We start from the raw sequence: 20594 nt of genomic DNA, 5'->3' as shown, positions 1-20594 counted from the left end.
TGAAGATGCGTGCTAATGTTCCAATAGTCTAACCTATTGATGAATTCTTTGCCAGGTCCCATGTCTCTCATTTTCCTGACACTGGAACTGCCAGCTAGAGCTCTTATTGTGCCATTTGTATATTTAGAACACAAAGTGCTGATATTTAAAGAAACATCAATTCGTACTGTCACATAAAGTCAGATCCTGCTAATTCACACGAAAGACTTGGGAATCCATCCAGCGTTACTGGCTGAATTTGGGGGAATGAAATGAGCCCTTCATTAAATAGAGGAAAGGCCCTGCAGTAATTTCTCAGATTTATAGCACAGTTCTCTGTTGCATTGCCTCCTACAGTTCTCCAAGTCTGTCCATGCTCTTGAATCTCCTTTCAGTCTTGCAGCTAGTTGCCTTTCCAGTTCTTCGTGTGCGCATCTACGCAAGAAATCAGACCAACCTTTTGTCTGCTCCTTAACAGAAGATAATTTTCCCCATTAGGAAATGGATTGATGGAGTGGTAGGACTTGGAAATGAGAGCACTTTTAACCACTTTAAGCATCTGTCAGTGTAACTGTGTTTTAAAGGAGGTTCTTGTAGCTTTGCTTTTGATTAATATGTTGAGACTTTCTGTACACTGGAATGAGAAATTCTGAAGGCTGTTGCCTTTGATTTTTGAAATCCAGACTTAGAAGTGAAGGCAGGTAGAGCCCCTATTAAGAATGAGCAAAATTCCAGTTTATGTATAGTCTGTACATGGATCTAAATTTACATTTTGCTTTTCCTACACTGGCAGCATGGTGCTCTCAACAACTGGGATTTCAAACTGCAATTAACAACAGCTGTCGTTCTTTCATTGGAAATGTCTCATTGTGCTTAGTGGTGGTTTTTTCTCTCTCTCTTTTTTTTTTTTTTTTTTTTTAGCAATTTATGATACATCAGTAAAGGCCCATCTGCTATGCTGGGAGCCTTTGTCATCATTTTAGATACAGCATAAACAAGGCTAATGTTAAAAGCCTTGAAACTTGAGCAAGATTCGAGCTCTCCTACTGCTTTCAAAGGCCCTTTTTCCATTCTTTCTCCTTCTGCCTGTGACTATATCCAAAAGGCTTTGATTTCTGCAACTCAGAGTACATCATGGTTAATGCAGTTTGGATTACTGAAGATAAACTTTTTCATGTTACGAGTTAGGAAATATGCAGTCTTAATATTTACTGTCTAGCACACTGCATAATCTTTCCCTTATGCTTTGGATAGATAGGAGAGCTGGGACTGGGGTTTACAAATAGAGGTCTGAACTATAAAAGACAGTTTAATCGTGGTCCCCTCTGTAAGTTAGTTCAAATCTGTATTTCTCTTGTGTACAGTTTCCTTCTCTCTACTACTGAAATGTTTTTTATTTGGTAAACCCTGTGTGAGGTTCAGAGTGGAGCTGACCAGAATGGCTCCAAAATGATTTTCAGTGAGGATGTGCCAGAGTTCATCAGCTCTCAGGACTTGAGGTGTGCTTCAATCCCTGCCCTGCCCAGGGGTTCCCAAGTGATGCTTCCTTCAGGAAAGGGCCTTTGTTTAGCCACGATCTTTAAAATCAATCCTTAAAGCCATGCTTTACAAATGAGGAAGAATTGTTTCTCAGCCATTTAAGTCAGGGTGAGTTATGGTTTTATTTGAGCACTTCGAGCACATTATTCACATGGTGCAACAAACATGTCTTGTTTTGCAGAAAAATAATTGTTTTGTGTAAAATACGGCCACAGCTGGCACAAACCGAATATTTGAGTTTTACCAGTAGGCTTCTCTGGTTTCCATACAAGTTCTGTGTTAGGTATAGAAATTAATTCCATTTTTGCAAGCCCAAGCTCATGGATTGCAAAGCTTCAGAAGGTCCACAAAGAAGAAATAAACTGCAGGAAAAACACTGCATCTATAATTAAAGGTATTTTTAGATAAAAGAACGGAAAACACTTTCTGTGCTTCCTTTCAAATATTTAAGAGCTCAATAAAATCATTATTGTTTTGTAAATGCAGGTGCCCTTTTCCCCCCAGGAAACTTAAAATCCTGCACGCATTGTCACTGCAAACTGGTTTGCTGCAGGTCTGTGGTGTCCTCCCTGTAATGGTGCAGGATCTGGCTGTCTGCCTGGCTAACGCAGCCCGGTGCTGGGGTGGGAGACGCTCTGGGTCAGGACCTCCTCTGCTCAGGGCCTTGGAACTGGGAGTTACCCTTTCTTCTGGATCCGTGGGAGAGTGATGGCTACGGGCATCCAGCTAGCTGATGTCATTTCTAGGAACGGGACTATTTGAGAGGGAAGCCAAGCCCAGCTGCTCTGCTGAAAAGTTCATGGTGTGGAGATATTTGCCTTTTTTCTTTCTTTGGTTTAAATAAATATTCCCTTTTACTGACAGCAGGAACCTGCTCCAAATTATAGTTCATTGTTTTAATTTCTTTCTGCATGCAAGCCATGCCTCAGATTGTACCTGCTGTATATTGGGTCTGTAAGCATTACTGTGTGTTCAACTGGTGTGCTACTCTATGGGGCTTTCCCCAGTTAACAGACATTAACAGGACCCTGGTCTGTCCTGATTTATCAGCAGTGATGCAGTGATTTGCCATTGGATTCCCATGTTACTTTGGAGGGCCACTGCAGTGGCAGTTTGCTAGCTCATAGGACCAAGCTGTTGAATGGGATGTGAATGTGCTTATTGGGGTTGCTACTGTGCTGAAATCTAAAGGGAGGATCTGTCGTATGGTCTGGATTAGAATGAGGCGCAGTTATCTTTGTCTTCAGAGTCCTTTTGTCCAGTGGCTGAAGGGAGGTTACATCGCAGCTAGCTTGTGCACTCCTTGTGCTTGCTTCTTTTCCATCACAGTATTGTGCAGCCCCGGAGGGATGCCTTCAGATGTTGCTGAAGTAGGCAGACAGTCACATGTTGTGTTTGTATCTTCTGTATACGGTGCAGGGGAAAGACCACTGCTCGTTTTCCAAAAAAAGGCATCTTTTCAACCCTCACTGAGTAAAAAGGAGGTGATTAAAACCAAGAAGGAAGAATCCTGCTGGCTTGCAGGGGAAACATGTCCTGTCCCCAGGGAGGGGAAGGGACTTGTCCGCCCAGCTGGGCCGGCACTGTGTTTGAAGTGTGCCTGAGAGCTGCTGCATCCTGAGGAAGAAGGGATCTCCAGAGAGCATTTGAGGGTGTATATTACATTCCCAGTTCACTAGAACAGAAAATGTCTCTGGTTTAGCATTAGGCTGTGTTTTAAAGTGCTTTACTCTTGAAAATCAAGAGTGGTTTTGTCTGTCCCTCTCTCCTGTCCCTTCCATAGATTCTGGCTACTCCTCACAAATAGCTAGGCTGATTTATTCAGCTCTGGGCTTTGTTCTGTGTCTCAGCATATCACAGCTGCCAGCATGAATAGCCAAGTGGGGAAGGAAATGTAGGAGCTATGCTTCCCTGTGTATATTAGCCACATAGTATTGTTGATAAAACAATTTTCTGTTCTCACTGGGAAAACAAAGTAGGCTTAAAGATGCAGAAGCATTCTGAAGAGGAGAAAAGCCTTTCCATCTGTCTTAGTGCACCTCTTTATCCTGGTGCTTAAGCTCATTTCATTTTTCCCCTGGCTCATAGAGCAGCTGCTCGCCTGTGCGGGGCTGTCCCAGGCGCTGCTGCATCAGCTGCTGCTCCATTCAGGCCTGTGGCAGGCTGACAGCCTCCTCTCTCCACGTGTGTCAAAGGGGCTGACAGGAGGCACCTTGTAATGATGGAAAATGGGGCCACACTTGTTATCCATGGGGCAATTAGATTAAACAGTTCTGTGCTATGAGCTAACGATGCAAATAATCTCTTATAGTTGTTTTTCCCCAATGGTGGTTTTTTCACTGGGCTTCCGTGGTGCTGGGGGGGCTGGAATGTGATGAATAGTGGTGATTTACAGCATAAAGCCTGAAAGCTCTCTATAAAATGTGCTTCTATTTCTCCTGTCCCTGGTTATTGGTTCCTTTTTATATGCATACATCAGGACCAACCAGTCTGATGCATTTCCTTAACTCACTGTGAGAGGTGGAGACTGCTTTGTTGTCATCCTGTCGCAGAGCACTTCTGTGCACTCATAAAGGAAAGGAACTTAAAAAATACCCTTCTCCGTTAGACTTTGCAGAAAGATGTACATTACATTTTATGTGAAGCTCACATTAAACAATATGTAAAATCCAAATTTAGCTGTAGCTCTTTTTTAGTGCAGCATAGTGCGTGCTTTGTAATGATAACGTGCTGACATGTCGTGTATACCCTGTCCACGTGTTTGGAGGCGGCTGGGTAGCAATGAAGTGGTCCTGGGGAATGGAAGGGCCAAGAAGGAAGGCCTTCTGAGTTTCCTTTGAAAGCAGTGATAGGGCTGGCAGGCCAGGATTGACCAGTGGATGCTTTAAGAAAGGGACTGACTGAGAGTGGAAAGCAACCACCAGCAAGGATGAGGCAGAGACAATGGCTTTCATGCCTGAGTTTCAGGTAACGTTAACTAGTGGTGCAGACTGCTGAGGGAAGAGAGAAGAAGGATTGAAGTGGTGGTGGGGAGATGGAAGTGCCGATAGCTGAGGAGCGCTCATCCTCATGTTTTTGGCTTCAAGGAAGATAGCGATGGAAGAGGGCTAAGTTTTTGCTTCACGCTGAGCCTTGCTTTGGGCTGACCCCGCTGCTCGAGCAGAGGAGGTGCTGCCCGAGCCTCTTGGAAACCCTTCTTTGCTGCTTCCCTGCATGTCCACGTTTTAGGGTTTGGACTAGTGATTCTGTGTGATTCTCTGCCGGCCCATCAGGCCATCTGGAGTGGTGTGGCCAAAGAAATGGGTGCTATAAAAAGGCAGAGCCTGCAACTTGTGTAGGTGTGGGTGCCATTTTGACTTCAAACTGCTTCTATACTTAAATCCCAGCTAAAAGAGAACTCCAGTAAATAGTTCTGCGTTTACTGTGGTAGGAAAGTGTTGTCATCTCTCGTAAAAACCTAAAAATCAAAGGAGAGTTTATTATAAGGTATGGGAAATGACATTGCTGACACACTCACCATTTAATTCAAAACACATGGGTTATAACTACTTCTTAAATTATGAACTATTTTGAAAATTTTGCTTGGGCTCTGTAATTGTGAGGTGGGTCAGAGCACAGAATGTGGCCTAAAGCTGCAGCTGTAGATGTTGGCTTCCAGAGCTGTGCCTCTTCACATTGCTGCAAGGCAGAGGGGGAGAGAGATTCTTTGCTGTCTCCAGATCATCAAAATATGTTAAGCTCAAATGGCCTTAAATGAGATTATTTAGTGTGTTTGTAGTAAATAAGGAGTAGTGTGACATAACATTTTTGGAAGAAGTAGAGTTTAAACAAGAAGATTTGAAGCTTTTTTAATGCAACAACAGAAGAAGATAATAAATATGAAGGACTGTGAAGCAGTGCTGTGCCACTAAAGTTGACATGACAAATGTGTTATTCTCTCTTTTTCTTTGAAATAATGTTATTTGTTCAGGCTCTGATGTAAATGTGCCTAATGCTGTTTATGCAATGCCAGCAAGACAAAGCCTTAAATGCTGTTATTTATATACTCTTTGCCTCCTCAAATTGAACTCTTGGAGCAGTGGTTGAAACCTCAGAGGTAAGTTTGAGGCAACTTCTAATAAGCACCTCTGTGAAACTTCTTCTAAAATGAGTTGACTTCTTTCTTTCTTCAGTCTGGAGAGGAGAATATCTGATACAGTTGTGAAACTTCTGCTTTGATGTACAACAGTGGAGTAAAAGCGAATGTATGCCCAGCATCCCTGGCTGGGTTTGGGCAGATCAGGGCTGGCTGGAGTCCTGCTCTCTCCCCAGCTTCTCATATCTCTTTCTAGCACTTAATTTTCTGTTTCTTTGCTGAGGGAGGAGAAAAGGCACAGTTTGGTGCTCTTGACTGTGCAGTGCAGGCAGTGTTAATAAATACATCAAGCACTGAAATAAATTTTGATGGGGGATGCTGGGAAACTAGAAATTCGGTGAATTAGAAACGACGAATGGTTTCTAATCTGATTAACTCATAACTCAGTGTATCAGCAGGGAGAATACTTTCTCGGTGCTTGACACTGACTTCATTTTCTGCCAGGAAAGCTGTTCCAGCAATGAAATAGTAGTTGATGGCTGGGATTGTCTGAAGGACAGCAGAGCGAGCCACCCAGCCTGCGTGTCTGAGAGCACCGCAGAGCCTCACCTTCCTGCTGAAAGCCAGCTTCCAGTCAAACCCCTGGCTCCATGGCACTGCCATTAATGGCCTCACACGTGTCCCATGAATGCTTACTGCAGTTACATTTCCTTCCTTTCCTCTCTATCTCACTGCTTTATTTTTCCTTGCAAAAAGGATGATGATTGAAGTTATGTGAGTGTGTGCTGGGATGAGCCTGTCTGAACACCCTGCACTGTGCTCTTCAGTTCATGTATACTGCATGCATACAGTTCATGTACTTCAGTTCAAGTATATCTGCAGCAGCATTCAGCAAATATTATTCATTTCCTAAATATATCCTGTAAGAGAGTCTGGTAAAGTGTTTTTGCTACTGTAGCTTGGATTTGGGTCAGTTAAGCAGATGCCAGAAATTGTGTCATGGTCTCTCGGCAGCAGAAAAGTCTTTTTTTTTTTTTTTTCTAGTTCTCCAGCGTGTTGGCCATGGCACAGGCTGACTTTGTTGTAATGCTAAAAACATTACAGCCTTCTACTTTCTCGTAAACACATTTTCACCTCTGGTTGAACTACCGCATTGAAATGCTTCAATCACCGCAGCAGTAGTAAGCTTTGAGAGATCAGTTTTAATTCTGGTTCAATGGTAAGTGTATCAGACGGAGTAGTGACCTCTCTTTGTGCTTGGTAAATGCATAGCCCAGCTGTGTAGGGAGAATTGCAGTTTAGAGTCTGAGACAACGTAAGCTGTAAGGAAAGCAATGGAGGAGCCTTTGTGCAGAAAGGAGGACGGAAGGAGCACAAAGAGCGGGGAATCGATGGCATGAGCATCACTGGCGGGAGCTAGGGAGGAAGGGCAGGGATGATGTGTTCATAGGGAAGGAGGCAGAAGGTGTTTGTGACCTGTTTTCCAACCTTCTTGGAACGCTGCTCACCTGGTGTGCAGGGCTCTTGCTGGATGGCTGAGCTCAGAACATGATGCAGCTTTAAAAAGAAGAGAGAGATGAATCTAATAGCGATGAAGGATGAGAGAGTAGAGAGTGTGCACCTGGTAAATAACTGGGGAAGTATGACATTCTCCTGACACCTCTGAGGAGGAGTAGCCTGAAGGAAGAGCTGCCTGAGCTCAAGGGGCAATGTTAGCTAGTGAAAAAGAAATAGATACGAAATGATTTGAGCATACACAGGTTTAATGTTTAAAGCTTTTGAGCTGTAGCAGTAGTGTCTCTCAAAGAAGCTGAGCGTGGATCACTTTGCCTATGCTAACCATAGCTAGTTTCATGTCAAAGAGCTTGCTTTTTTCAGACAGCTGTGGTTTCCTGTGAAAACTCTGCATGGCTACATTATGCAAAACCAAGACTTGGTATCTCTGCAGTTGTCAGCAGAATGCAAAGCTCCTGAGCTGCTATAGAATAAGTTTCTAAAACATGCATCAAATCTGTAACCACTGTGTATTTCATGTTGTCTTGTGAGTTATTTGCTGTTTTGGAACCGTGGTTTGTTTGCTGTAAATAATGAACTATATCCGATTTGAAATATATACCAACACATCATTTTATGGGGAACAGCAATCAAACAAAGCTCTTGGTCTGATGAATGGATGTTTATTTCATGTAAAACTATGCCTTGTTTTGATAGCAGATTTGCTAGCATATTTCTTGAATTTGCTTAGTGCTGTAAGTGTGCCCTGTTATTTGGGTTTTGCTTTTATGTCTTTTTGTAGATACCGCTTAAGTTTTTGCAATGAGTTCTTGTGCTGCATCCAGAATGCCTTGTTCCATCAGCTGGAAAATGCAGCTGAACCAAAGTCAATGCTATTCTTTCTCTGGCTTAAAATGACAACTGAGGAAAGCCCGAATATAAAAAACACATATGTATTTCTCCAAAATACAAAATACATGTTGCTGCATGGCAACAAAGCACGTTTGGATCCAAACTGCAGCCCAGGAGTTTCAGACTTGCAATGTTCTGTGTTCCATTGAAAGATACTGTTGGTGTAGGAAAGCTGCTGATTCTTACAGTATTCTTTAATTTCACAGAATGACTTCACCCTTAGATTGCTAAGAACACACTGGGAAACACTTCTGCATATTTGCGCAGAAATCCAGTAATACCCCCAAATGCTTAAAATGCTCAGTGCTTTTTCAGGTTCAGAGATGTCTTCATACTTGTCAGGGTAGAAATTGAAGCTTATGATACTGTTAGTGTTAAGGATTCTCCTGTTTCCTTTTTCTAAACATTTTCAGATTGGCCATGTCCCATCGCATTGACATTTTGCTCATTGAAGAGTGTGACCTAAGTTTCCCTCACACTTCATCAGTTTGAGTTTTCTGTCTGCATAAAAACGTGTAGGACAGATTTTGCTTCCCCTTTCCTGGGGAAAAGCCTGAAAAAAACAATGAGCCAAAGTATCCATTTTGCATCTGTGGGTCTTTTATTCTGGAAATGGAAAGCCTTAGCGCTTACAGAACTCTCTGCTTGAATATTTTATTTTTTTCTGCGTGGATGTGAAGGACAAATCATATTTGTTGTTGCTATCTGTTATATCTCATTCTTAATTGGCTCTTTTCTCTTGCAGCTTTGCTTTGTCAGATGAAGCGTATCGATCTTTAAGGGACCAAGACAAAGACCAGTGTATTCTTATTACAGGAGAGAGTGGAGCTGGAAAAACAGGTAATAATCCGCTTTGACCTCATTCAGAAGCATTCACAATTGTCTGTTGCAAAGTGATGCTGGAAGCTGTAAGAACTGAGAGGTACTGATGTGTTTTTGTGTCAGGCCACTGTAGAAAATGAATGCGGTCATCTATGTCGCTGTAGGGGTCATCTTCCCTAAACGCATGTTTTTCCATGCTGTCGCCATAACATAGTCCTGTCACATGTTAATGAAGGAAAATTCATACCAATAGCTGATTACCTTGGAAATCTCATCAGTCTTTTTCCTGCTGGGCAACAATGTGAAGCATGGGCTTTATCTTTGGAGTGTTGAGATAAATGCCTTTGGCTTTTGCTTTGTTCATGAGTGATGTCTTGTTCTCCTTTGTCTGATTAGTGGCAGCCACTTAAAATGTCTTGAAATCTTGTGATTTAATCCTTTTCTTCCAGTTCAATGGCATGAAAACATTTGTGTGTTCAATAAGAGTATTTATTAAAAAAGCAAGTTCCTGGTGATATGATTATTATGGATTCTGTCTAGGATTTCACACATCAGAAAGGAGTTCTTTACCAAAGCTGTTTAATTTTTTATTTCCTCAGGGTCAGTAAGTTCTCAAACAGCTGAAGGACACTTTTATTAATGTATTTATTCAATTGAAGGATGTAGAAGTGGTTGAGTTTTTGAACTAATCTATTTGTAAAAAGGAGTCTGGTAGGTTCAGATTTGGGACATGGTATGAGTTATTCCTTCTTTATAAAGATAAGTACTGAATAGCATAAGAGCATGATTTGAAATCCAAGTCAATAATGAACTCGTAATTTGTGGTATTCTCTCTTTAATATTTGATGTAATCGTGGATGCTCAAGTTGAGCTAATGCTGAGGACTTAAGTTTGTAATGCAAAGAAAAAAGAGGATAGTGGAGAAATTCATCAAAGTGAAGAAACAGATTTGATAGTACAGATGCTATATAATGCTTTTAGAACATACAGTGTTGGTAGCCTGAACATTTGGTGTGTTTGGGCTGAGAAAATTGAAACTGAACTGTTGTCACTTGTTTTCTTTAGTTTGTTCAGGTTTTACTCGTTTCACTGCGTGTTTATATCGGTAATTGATAGTAACACTGTGCAGGAAAACATGGAACTCTATCAAGATGAGTAGCATATTTAAGTGCTGTTAGATGCTAAGTTGATGATTCACTTCCTCGTGTCTTCATTCAGTGAAGCAGAGTTCCTAATAAAGGAAATTGCATTTATTCTGTTTTTCAGTGATGTTCGAAGCCTATCTCAAGGCCATTGTATGTATTCTTATTGTATGTTATTTTATGATAGCTGATTTGCTGCTTCAGTGCTTTTTTCTCTCTTTGACTGAGTAGCTCTCCTTAGAGGTTTTGACTGCTTTAGCAAGTATTTCATGCTGAACTGCTTGTTAACTCCAAGCTCTGAAGGAAAGGGATTTTTAGAAAAGACAGCTGGGCTTGAGGAGTTGTGTGGTTAAGGGAGATGGGAGTCTAGATGGACACCGCTGGTTTCTGCTTGCTTGTTTCCTTGTGTCACAGGCTTGCTCGGTTTTCTTTCCAGTGTAGAATAGACATTTAATACCGGCAAACAAGCTTGATTAAATAGGGAAGAATCAAATCCAAGGGATAACTTGTTTGTCAGTTTTTTCCTGAAATGAAACCCTTAAATTTGTAGCAGATCTCTGAATAGCAAGTAATGGGTTTTTTTTATGGCAATTGGGTTGAGTTGATAGGGATTCCAGCTGTTAGTCATTACATTGTATGTCAGCTGACGTTGCCTCAAATTTCACTATCTTACATCATACTGAACTTCACAGATTCTGTTTATAGACAGAGTCCTTTCTCAGCTGCTCTTTGTCCAAACCAACAAAAACATAAGGGTTGGATGGATTTTTCCTTCAGAAATCTTCATGTCTGTTTGGGTGAATGGCATCCTTACAAACCCAGTCCAAAAACTGTTCCAGACTTTCTTAAAAGTTTATACCTTCTAATTAGTTTCATTGTTTAAATGAAGCCTTGACTTTCTCTAAACTTTATACTTTGAAACTCACTGCATAATGTTATTGATGTTAAATTGCTGTTATTTATTTACTTGTAGCTTACTTCAGAGTTGTAATTACATTTGTATAGCGTTGCATGTTGTGTGCTTGCATCTGTGCTGTTGTGTATCTGGTGAGGTTGGAAAACTGGTTGAATTTTGCATCTTGAAGGTACTTGGGCCTAGTTTTTCAGGCTGAAACCTGAAGATTCAGACTAAGCACTCCATGATGTTAGCTAGAGATGGTTTTCTTTCCTAAGTGGCTGCTTCTCACGAACCTAAACAAAGAAGTAGCTGCAGTGTGCTGTATCCAGCAGTGCCTTCTTTAGCCTGGATGGGCTCTAGGAATTTAAGTCAATGGGGGTCCTGATGTCACGGTGTGGCTCTAGTGGCATGGTGAGCTCCTTTGTCCTTCCCAAGCTGTCCACCAAGGGAGAAGAAAAGTGAAATAATATATGCCTATGGTTCTTGTCTGGTATGGTGAAAATAGGGTGGAGATCAAGTCTCCAAATGACTTTATGACCAGTTGCCAATACTTACTGTGGTTTTGTTTTGCTCTTCCCATACAGAGGCAAGCAAGCTTGTCATGTCATATGTAGCTGCTGTGTGTGGCAAGGGGGCAGAGGTTAACCAAGTGAAAGAACAACTTCTGCAATCAAATCCTGTTCTTGAAGGTATGTTTGTTATCAGCATGTACTACCTCTATCTGTCAGCTTCCCTGATGAGTTGGCTTTGAAAGCACTACCCACTGTTGTTTTGTATTTACTCGGTTTCCGAAACTGTAGGTGCTTTCTGTGAAGACAATCACACGTAGTTGTTTGGTTACAGAGAGATCTTCTTAAAAATGGAATTTTTTCCTCAGGAAGTAAGTGCTTAGGAAGTTAGGTCATATTTCCCATACTCCTCAGGCAGCTCTCTAAGGGCATACCCTTTCCTAACCCTGGCTTGATGATGCTTGACTGTATCAAGAGATTTAACTTTGGTTCAGTCCCTCTGATTCATTTCCTTCCAACTTATATTATTGTAGGCCCTAGTAAACAAACATTGTCTGCAAAGCATTATTTTTCTTTCAGAAAAAAAAAAAAAGTCAAGAAATGGATGTTAGGAAAAACTAACCTAATCCACAAGGATGCCCGTTATTCTCTAGAACTTATTGTTCCCTGTTGCATGGTGTCTGGTGTCTCTGTTAGCTTGTCTTCCTGACAGCTGCCTTTCCTGCTCTCCTATGAAGGACTTTGTGATTGTCTGGGTTTTTGTTTTTTAATTAGTCAATTTGAAGTGGTTGGCTGCCAGAAACAGGATCTTCATTTTTCCTGGTGATAGGATATGTGATCCTCAAAGCACACAGTTTTATCCTATTGTCTAATAATTGCCTTCAGAAGTGCCTTGGTTATTGTGGGCTTATTTAAGTCTATTGTGTTGAGCCCTGCTTTGGGTTTTGCCACAGTTCTCTGAGCTATTGTGATGCTGAGACAAACTCTTGTAACTGCTGTACAAAGAAGTTGTGCTATGGCCATAGAACGCACAGTATTTGCCAGACTGTTGAGTGTCAACATTTTATTTATTGCTTAGCTATCTATACATAAATGTAAGGGTTTGTATTCTGTAGGGAGCAAGTATTCATTACATGAGTAGGAACAGAAAAAAATAATCAAGAAAGGGAAGGGTAAATAAAAGCATGTTGAGAGCAGTGATGCACTGGGATGGGTAAAATGTGATCGTGACTATACGCAAAACACAAGTTGCAAGCAAAGACTTACAAGCAAAAGATAAAATGTTAATATTTAAAGACATGTAAAAATGCAGGGTAAGCCTTTCTTGGTCATTGGATCTGTTCCCCTTAATTCTGAATGGAGAGCTGCAATGTTCTGTGGTTTGGAGTTCACAGAGAAGAGCCATACTGCTCTTATCCCGGGAAGGCAGCTTCAGATGTAGACAGAAATAGTGTAAGTACTGTGATGGCTTTTCTTGCCAAAGCGAAGTTGCTCCCCAGAGACTGCCAAATTTATTGGATTTCATGTTAGCTCACAAATCTTTGTTTTAATGCAAGAGGAATACTCTAAGCTCACAGAAAAGTGCTGTATCATTTAAAGGTATTCTTTGTTCTGCTTGGTGCGGTGGTAAATGCTTATATAGCTTTTTGGACCAGGAGGCTGCTGAGCAAGCCTGGCTGCTTATATACATTTTAGACAGGAATTAAGCATTTGTGGTTAGATTTGTTTTTCTTTGGTTACGTAGATCAGTTTCAGTCTAGCTGCAGTGCAAAAAAATGACATAAATGTTAAATGTGCATAATTTATCTTACGGGAAATTTCTATTTTTTTTAGAAAAACCTACAGTCACAACTGTAAATTAACTTTCAGAAACAATGAACTTAAGGGAAAACTGAGGAACGTGTCTCATGCTTTATAAAGGAACGCTTGTGTTTGATTCCGTGTGGTTATAAATGACTCTACTGTTCAGCACTGTGTTAAGAAAATGCAGCTCAGAGATTTGGTTGTTGAAAAGATGATTTATTGCAGGCATAAAGATTTTAAAAACAATTCTTTCACTTATCCTTAGCCTTCAGGAGCAAGAAACTTTTCCTTTTGGCTTCAGTTGTTTGATCAAGAATAAATCTACTCATGCAACTTTGCTGAAGCCTAAAAGAATGTATTTATTTCTATCCAAATAACATTGACTTGGTTTGATCTTTGAAGATATGTACACTATATAAATTAGTACTGGGAGTAAATAAGGGCTCCTGTTGGAGTAGGAGTGCTGTAATTAATAAAGCAGGAGACGCGCTCCTGGTTGACTCACCAAGCTTTGAGAATGTTTGAGCTTGAATGTCCTCCGGTCCCGTGTGTGTTCTGAGCTGGTGGCTGCCCATCTGAATATAGCCCTAGGAAGACACTTCTTAGAGAGACTGCTCTGCCAGGAAGCCTGAACTGAAGAGTTTAAAATGAAGCTTTATTCAAAAAGCTAGCTTAGATTGAACTGAAGAGGGTGTTTTAAACTCTTATAAATCAGACTCCATTTTTTATCATTTTCTGTACTGGGAGATAACATAGATTTCTTTCTCTGAAGTGAAAAGAAAGAAGAACTTCCTATACAAAAAATTATTTCTGTCATCAGATTTTAAATTTGAAGATTCAAACTCAAGATTCACCTTAATCCAGGTGCAATTTTGTCTCGAAATAATTTGAGCCTATATGCTTTTCTTTCATTTTCTTTCATCAACACAACTGCTTTGGACTTCCATAGGTGTTTTTGAGAAAATGTCACGCTTAGTCTATTGTGAGTGAGTGTTATCAATGCAGTGAGTGGTGTATTGTTTCTCAGAAGTCTAGGATTCTTTTAAATGTATAAAAAGTCGTAGATGTTATAGCATTTTAAAGATATATGTATATATATATTTTTAATTGATAGATGTGGTCTTATTTGTTCTTCTCTTTTGCCAGCTTTTGGAAATGCCAAAACTGTGAGGAATGACAACTCCTCTAGATTTGTAAGTATTTTCTGCAAGGCTAATTTGAATTCCTTATAGGGGAGAGCATGCTGTGTTGTCAGCAGTTTTTATTTTACCTTGTATCAGCCATCAAGTCATCTGTAAGGAGTGAATGAATCATTTGGAGAGAGAACATTACTGTAGTTGTCCAAGGACCTGGTGCCTGGAGAGTGCTAGTGATCAGGAGCAATCAGTATGCCATTCTGTACGTTGTAGCACGTCCTGCCCAAATGTCTTCCTAGTATTACTACCACATTCAGACACATTTTTGAAAGATGTATCACCTATTTGTTGGAAATCTCGTCGGTTTCTGATGTGGGCGGAGACATCTATTGAGAATCAAAGGGAAATGAGCAAAAAAAAATAATTGAAATTTAGGATCTGAATTTAGGATCTGACAGCGTGTCGGTGAATGAAAACATAATTGCCATCACTGCCCTGCTTGTGAACGGAGCAAGGGGTGCACACTGTGGGCCCTGCACATGGCCGCTGAGGCAAGGTCAGGGCTGAAATCTGAGGCACTGCAGGACAATTTTTTGGATAAAAAGGGTGGAAAACGTGCAGCTGTCAGAGATGAGGTCCTGCAGGCTGGAGGAGGAGAGCCGTCAGAGAGAAGAGGCGGCGTTTGCAAGCAGGAGTCTTTCCAGGACAAAGTGCAACCGAGAAGGATTTCGCCTTTCAAGTCCTTGCTTATAAACACAAAGCTAAAAATACTTCCAGAAACAGCCAGCTGGCCCAGTCCTTGGGAAATTAAGATGTAATTATCTGATTTAATTCTTTATCTCGAAAATTTGAATCAGCTCAGAATTAACTTCAAACAAGAAAGTACAAGTATTGTCCTGTCTTGTCTATTTCAGCTGCCAGCAGGAGAAGAATGGAGTTTCAGTAGGAACGTAATTAGCCAAACTTGACAAAATAGACAGCAAATTTAAAAATATCTTAGAGGCAGTCAATGTGATGTGCTTGATTTTCATGTTCTGTAATTAAAACAAGATATCTCAAACACAGTAAGGCAGGATAAACACAAGGCTTCTCCTTTCAAGATTGTTTTTATCCTCTGATCTCACCAGTGAGATCATTTCTGTGCGTGGCTTGGGGAGCTGGATTGAATTCCTACCAGCACTCTTTATCTTTCTACACTTCCTTGCTGGGGTGAGCTGTGCTTATAGCATGGCTCAGCCCATTCTGTCGCTGCTAAACGTAGCTGTTACTGTGATGGGTGCTCCTTGTACAAATTAAAACGATGCAAAGAGCAGCGCAAAGCGGAAAAAGTCATGCAGAAGTCAAGGCAACGCACTGCATCAGTATGGCTGCAAATGAAGTGGCTTTTGTGGTGACAGCCTGCTAATTGTTGCCTCTGCCCTCCTGAGTTACAAAGCAAAGAGTTGAATGGGAAAAACCCATCACTTGAACAGGGCCGGCACTCAGAGCTGGACAGGCACCCACAGTAACAGTGGTAATCGCTGCTGCTGCTTCTGAGCGCTATTCTGAGTGCTCAGGAGGTTTGGCGCTGAGCAAATACGTCTGCTTGGACATCCATTCTTCCTTTAATAAGTGTGGTAACGCCTACACAACCACAAGCACTGTTGGGTGGGGGTAGTGTTCTGCTGAATGTTTGTGCAGCTTACTTTTTGTTGAGGAAACAAAAAAATGACTGGGTTGCGCAAGCCGTATTAAAGCAGTTGGCTTGAGAATCTCTATGCAAATAGCAAAATTAGAAGCTTTGAATCACTTTCGGGCTTCTACAATTTGGTGTTGTGCACGGGAGGTTGCATTTTGCTCTTTTAGCCTGTAAGAATGACCAAGGAGCTTTTAAAAATGTCTCCAAAATATCAATTTTTCTTTAACAGAACTTATAGTCTTGAACTACGTTGCTTTTGCAGGGAAAATACATGGATATTGAGTTTGATTTCAAGGGTGATCCACTCGGGGGAGTTATAAGCAACTGTGAGTATTGCTCTTGATTTCAGCATATTAACAGCTAAAAATGTTTTGTTCAAAAAGGAAGACAGTTAAATTATTGAAATAAATAGCAGCATTTGTCTGACTGAATCTCATTATGTGATAAATTAAGCTTTTTAATTTTGTTGTTTTGGTGATGAGTATATGAGAGTAAGTGAAGAGAGACTTGAAAGATGAGAATAATAAATTTTAGAGGGTAGTAAGCAGTGTGCATGGGTCCGTATATTGCCTCTGAATGGATTTAGTGTCTCTGAGGCATATTTCATACTTGGATCCTTGGGCTTGGCTGCATGACTTGATTTGATAAGTTACATGTTGATGGTAGGTGATGTTGGAGATACTCTGTTTTGTAATCTAGAAGTAACACAAAGAATGCTGAAGATCACAATGGAATGATAGTGCTTTCTTGAAATCAAAGCATTCTGATGCTTCTAATGCTAGTTTTAGCATACCTCACCGTATAGATAAATGCTCAGTGTGAGAGAGCATAAAAACCTGTTGAGTTTATGAAGGAAAAGGTAGCCCTGGGTTTCAGAATCACAGAAACACAAGGTTGGAAAAGACTTCCAAGATCATCTAGTCCAATCATTCAACTACTACTATTTCCACACTAAACCAAAGTTTTATTACTGGAAGTAAGGCTGCTGCTCTGACAGACCCTTTAGCCATCTCTCTGCTGGGAAGAAAGAAACCATTAACTGAGTGCCAATTCAAGATGCCTTGACTTGCTTTTCTTTCTAGAACTTAAGTGCAGTTTTGTTGGTTGGTATTTTTTTTAAGAAGTTGTTCTTTTGTGCTACAAAAGGCTATGCTTGTTTGTTTTCCTTATTTTTCACAAAGGGCAGTGAGTGACTGTACTAGGTGTTAGTGACCTGGCCTCTGCCTCTCTCCCTGCTCAGCCAAATTCATCTCTCTTTCTAAAGCCTTCTGACCCCAGTGCCATTTTCCTGGTTGTGAAGCAATTAGTTTGCTCAGATATAACATAACTCAGGTACAACATAAGTCTCAGATACATCATAAACTTTTAAAAGCATTGTGAAGAATTACACACACAAATTTTGTAATGCAATAAACTTGAAGCTCAGGGCCGTCACTCTCTGAGCATTTGTGGCTATCTGTTAACATTGACATTTGACAATCAATGAAATTAGATGCCAAATGTACTCAGTGCATTCTTCAGTAATTAAATGTGGACAAAGTGTAGTCATCAGTAATTTAATCTGTACAAAAAAAAAATCAGCAGTCTAGCTGTGGTTTTGTGTTTGTTTTTTAACTTCACATTCAAGGTAGATAAATAAAGATAAATAAAAATGAACTCTGCTTTGCACACTGGACATTCAGCGATGTGTCTTTGAAAATACCCTGCTGAGTCATCTAATTAAAATACTGTGTCATATTAAAAGGTGATGCAAATAGTTACTGTGCTGTTTATCTTCCTTCTAAATCATAGCAGATTGTAATTATGGCATTGCATCTAATTATCTGATGTGATGACATATGTAATCAAGGGCTGACCTATTTTTTGATCTTCCTATAAGATACCTATTTTAGGTATTCTCTTTCTCAAGTTTAGGAAGTATCTGATAGTGAGAAGTGGAATACTGAATTTAAAAAATAAAGCCTTTACATATAGACCCTACTGTGAAAAAGATGCTACTGACTGGACCACAAAATACCCTATACTAACACTGGATGTCTCAGTTAAATACTGTGTTCTGTGTCTGGGCGTTAATGTATACTACCTTGAAGTTCACAGTTTCATCATCCAGCCAGCTCATTTAAAACTTGGTTTCAGTTATGTACAGTGTTAACACAAATGTGTTGCCCTACCTTGTATTTTTCCACACTTCCAATGCCTGCAGCGTTGTACTGATTTGGACAAGAAATGTTTCTGTTGTGAGATATTGTTATTCATGATTTATTGGGGGCTTAAATTCTTCTACACCACTTACAATTTACTCTGGTTGTAGTCAAATTTAGGATTCGCCATCTTAATTCGTAAAGCCATGCTGAAGTTTCCTATCCTTAAAAGGGAAAGGGTGATTAGTTTGTTAATAAATATTCTTCACTTTCTGACCATTTGTTGGTTCAGTGTTAACATCATGTGAAGACAATATCATAATATTTTGATTAAACTTTATTAGTTGAATCTGATGAAGTTGATTCCCAAACACCTATGAAGTTGAAGTCGGGCTTTTTGGGTCACGGTGTATGTCACTGAGCTGCATTTCATGCTGTAAAGCAGACGTGTTGAATATCTGGATTATTTTGATGGCAAGAAGGCTAATGAAAACACACCATTAATTTTATCAGGCTGCTAAAGATTAACAGAGACCAGTCAGTCTGCCAGTCACCCTTCATGTTGTGACAGATGCTATCTTGACCTTCCTTTGAGCGATTCCTGTGCCCTCAGTGAACTCTTGCTGTGTAATGACAAGGATTCACCTACAAGTGAACCTTTCATGAGCTAGAGGAGCTAGAGGGCAAAATTACCATGACAGTGCTTGCTGCCTGTGTATCGTGTCCAGTTTGCAGTGAACAGAAACATCCCCTAGCTTTGGTGGCAGCTGGTAGATCTGAAATGTTTATGTGCTGTAGATGGAGGAGTAAATCTTTTCAGTAAAGTCAGAATGTGGATAGTAAAGTGGAAGAGACTGTAATGGAATAGTTTTCCAGGATCTATTAAGATAGGCCCAGCGTGTTCCCAAACTGAAGATAATTTTATGTTTGGACACTGTAAAATACATATGGACTCATTAAAAGTACGTTACGTAGTTGCTCACAGCTTCTGCCTGCCCTGATTTGTAAGGCATTCATGTGATGTACAGTTATAAAAGAAAAGAAATCAGGAGTGGAAAATTTGAGATGAATGTGATTTATGTAGTCGTTAAGTATATGACTTCAGCTGGGAATTTTTTTTTTTCCCCTGTAAAGTAGATAGGAGTGTAGGTAAGAGTTCAGTGGAATTGTGCTTGTTTGACACTACAAAAACATAATAATTGAGTCATGAGGATGAAGTAAGCTGCAGTATCTAGCAGGTCTGAATCCTCTTGAGTCTTCCTTTTCTGCCAGTTTTCTGTGAAGGCCCCAGCATTTCCAGCAAGGTAAATGGCATCTGCGTTGTCTCAGTGAAGTAGATGGTATGTGTGCCTTCCCATGCTGCATGGTGTGTATGGGTACCACTGCTGCAGACAGTGCTCTTCTGAATGCTTGTGTGCTCACAGACTTTTCCCCCAGTGCTTGTGGGAAAAAGCAGTTTGTAGGACTGTGTAATTGCTTTCTTGCTTTCACCTGGGAGTAATATTGTGGAAATAAAATACTTGACTTAGTTTTGCTTTTATTAAAACTGCCATGTTAATAGGTATGGGAGCATAACAAAGAGAGTAATAGCTCTTCCCCCCTTCCTCCCCACACTCCTTGTTGTAGAAGATAAGCAGTAGCTTATCCAGCTGTAACACACAGCTTCATCCACATGTGTCTGCCTTGTTCCTAAGATGATATTTGTGTGTGTACATTCCCAGAATCGTCTAGGCTGGCAAAGACTGTGAAGTTCATGGAAGGCAACCATCAGCCCAACCTACCAACCACCATCCATGTCCCTTAGTGCCACCTTCCAGCAGTGTGTAATGCACACTGCAGATAGGGTGTGCTCAGTTTCTCTTGTGCCTCTTGATGTGTGCACTAATTGTTTCATCTGAAATAGCTTGTTGTGCTACAGTCCAACATGTTTCACGTGGGCACTTGTTTGGACCCTTTCTAAAGCGGGGATCTTAAACTATCTTACCCAGAGTGTCTGTAAGCTTTGCATTTTCATATTTCACCTGGGATTCCCTGCTGAAACATATCTAGCTTTTTAGCATGATGTGATCTTCCCTAATCCACGTAAGCCCTCCAGTGATTTAATGATTAACAAGCAAATAACAGCGGTGTATGTGAAATGCAGTATATGTAATGCCTGCTTTTGAAAAGCCGTTTTTAACCAGCACAGACAATGAATGCATCTTTAAAAAAGAACTGATAGCCGCTGCTTTGTTAAGGTAAATACCCAGCTTTGTCAGCAACTGTTTCTGGAGCTTTTTTCCTCAATTATGAAGGCAGGCAGGCGATGTGGAGTTTTGGGACTTTGGAAAGCTGGCTGTTAATTAGTAACCTCCTTGCTTCTAAAAATATATCATATAAATAAAGTAAACCACAGGGGAAAATTCAAGACAGCTATCCGTATAGCATAACATGTTAAATTCGACATCTGCTTAAGGAAACTTTTTT

General features: G+C 40.5%; 1 protein-coding gene across 4 annotated transcripts in view; it reads left to right on the top strand.

The window, feature by feature from the left end:
- Nucleotides 1-20594, top strand: part of MYO1B (myosin IB) — a gene marked incomplete at both ends in the record, with an annotated part of 79361 nt that overhangs the window by 18681 nt on the left and 40086 nt on the right. For all 4 annotated transcript variants that reach the window (XM_079539156.1, XM_079539155.1, XM_079539154.1 and 1 more), the window contains 4 exons: nucleotides 8745-8839; nucleotides 11446-11550; nucleotides 14320-14366; nucleotides 16250-16313. In XM_079539156.1, the coding sequence (XP_079395282.1) occupies nucleotides 8745-8839; nucleotides 11446-11550; nucleotides 14320-14366; nucleotides 16250-16313 (311 nt within the window). The remainder of the gene's footprint in view (nucleotides 1-8744; nucleotides 8840-11445; nucleotides 11551-14319; nucleotides 14367-16249; nucleotides 16314-20594) is intronic.

The sequence above is a fragment of the Tetrao urogallus genome, assembly GCF_951394365.1.
Source record: "Tetrao urogallus genome assembly, chromosome: 8".
In the NCBI taxonomy this organism is placed as follows: Eukaryota; Metazoa; Chordata; class Aves; order Galliformes; family Phasianidae; genus Tetrao; species Tetrao urogallus.
The sequence above is the reverse complement of the archived record's forward strand: the minus strand, read 5'-3'. Positions and strand labels throughout refer to the sequence as shown.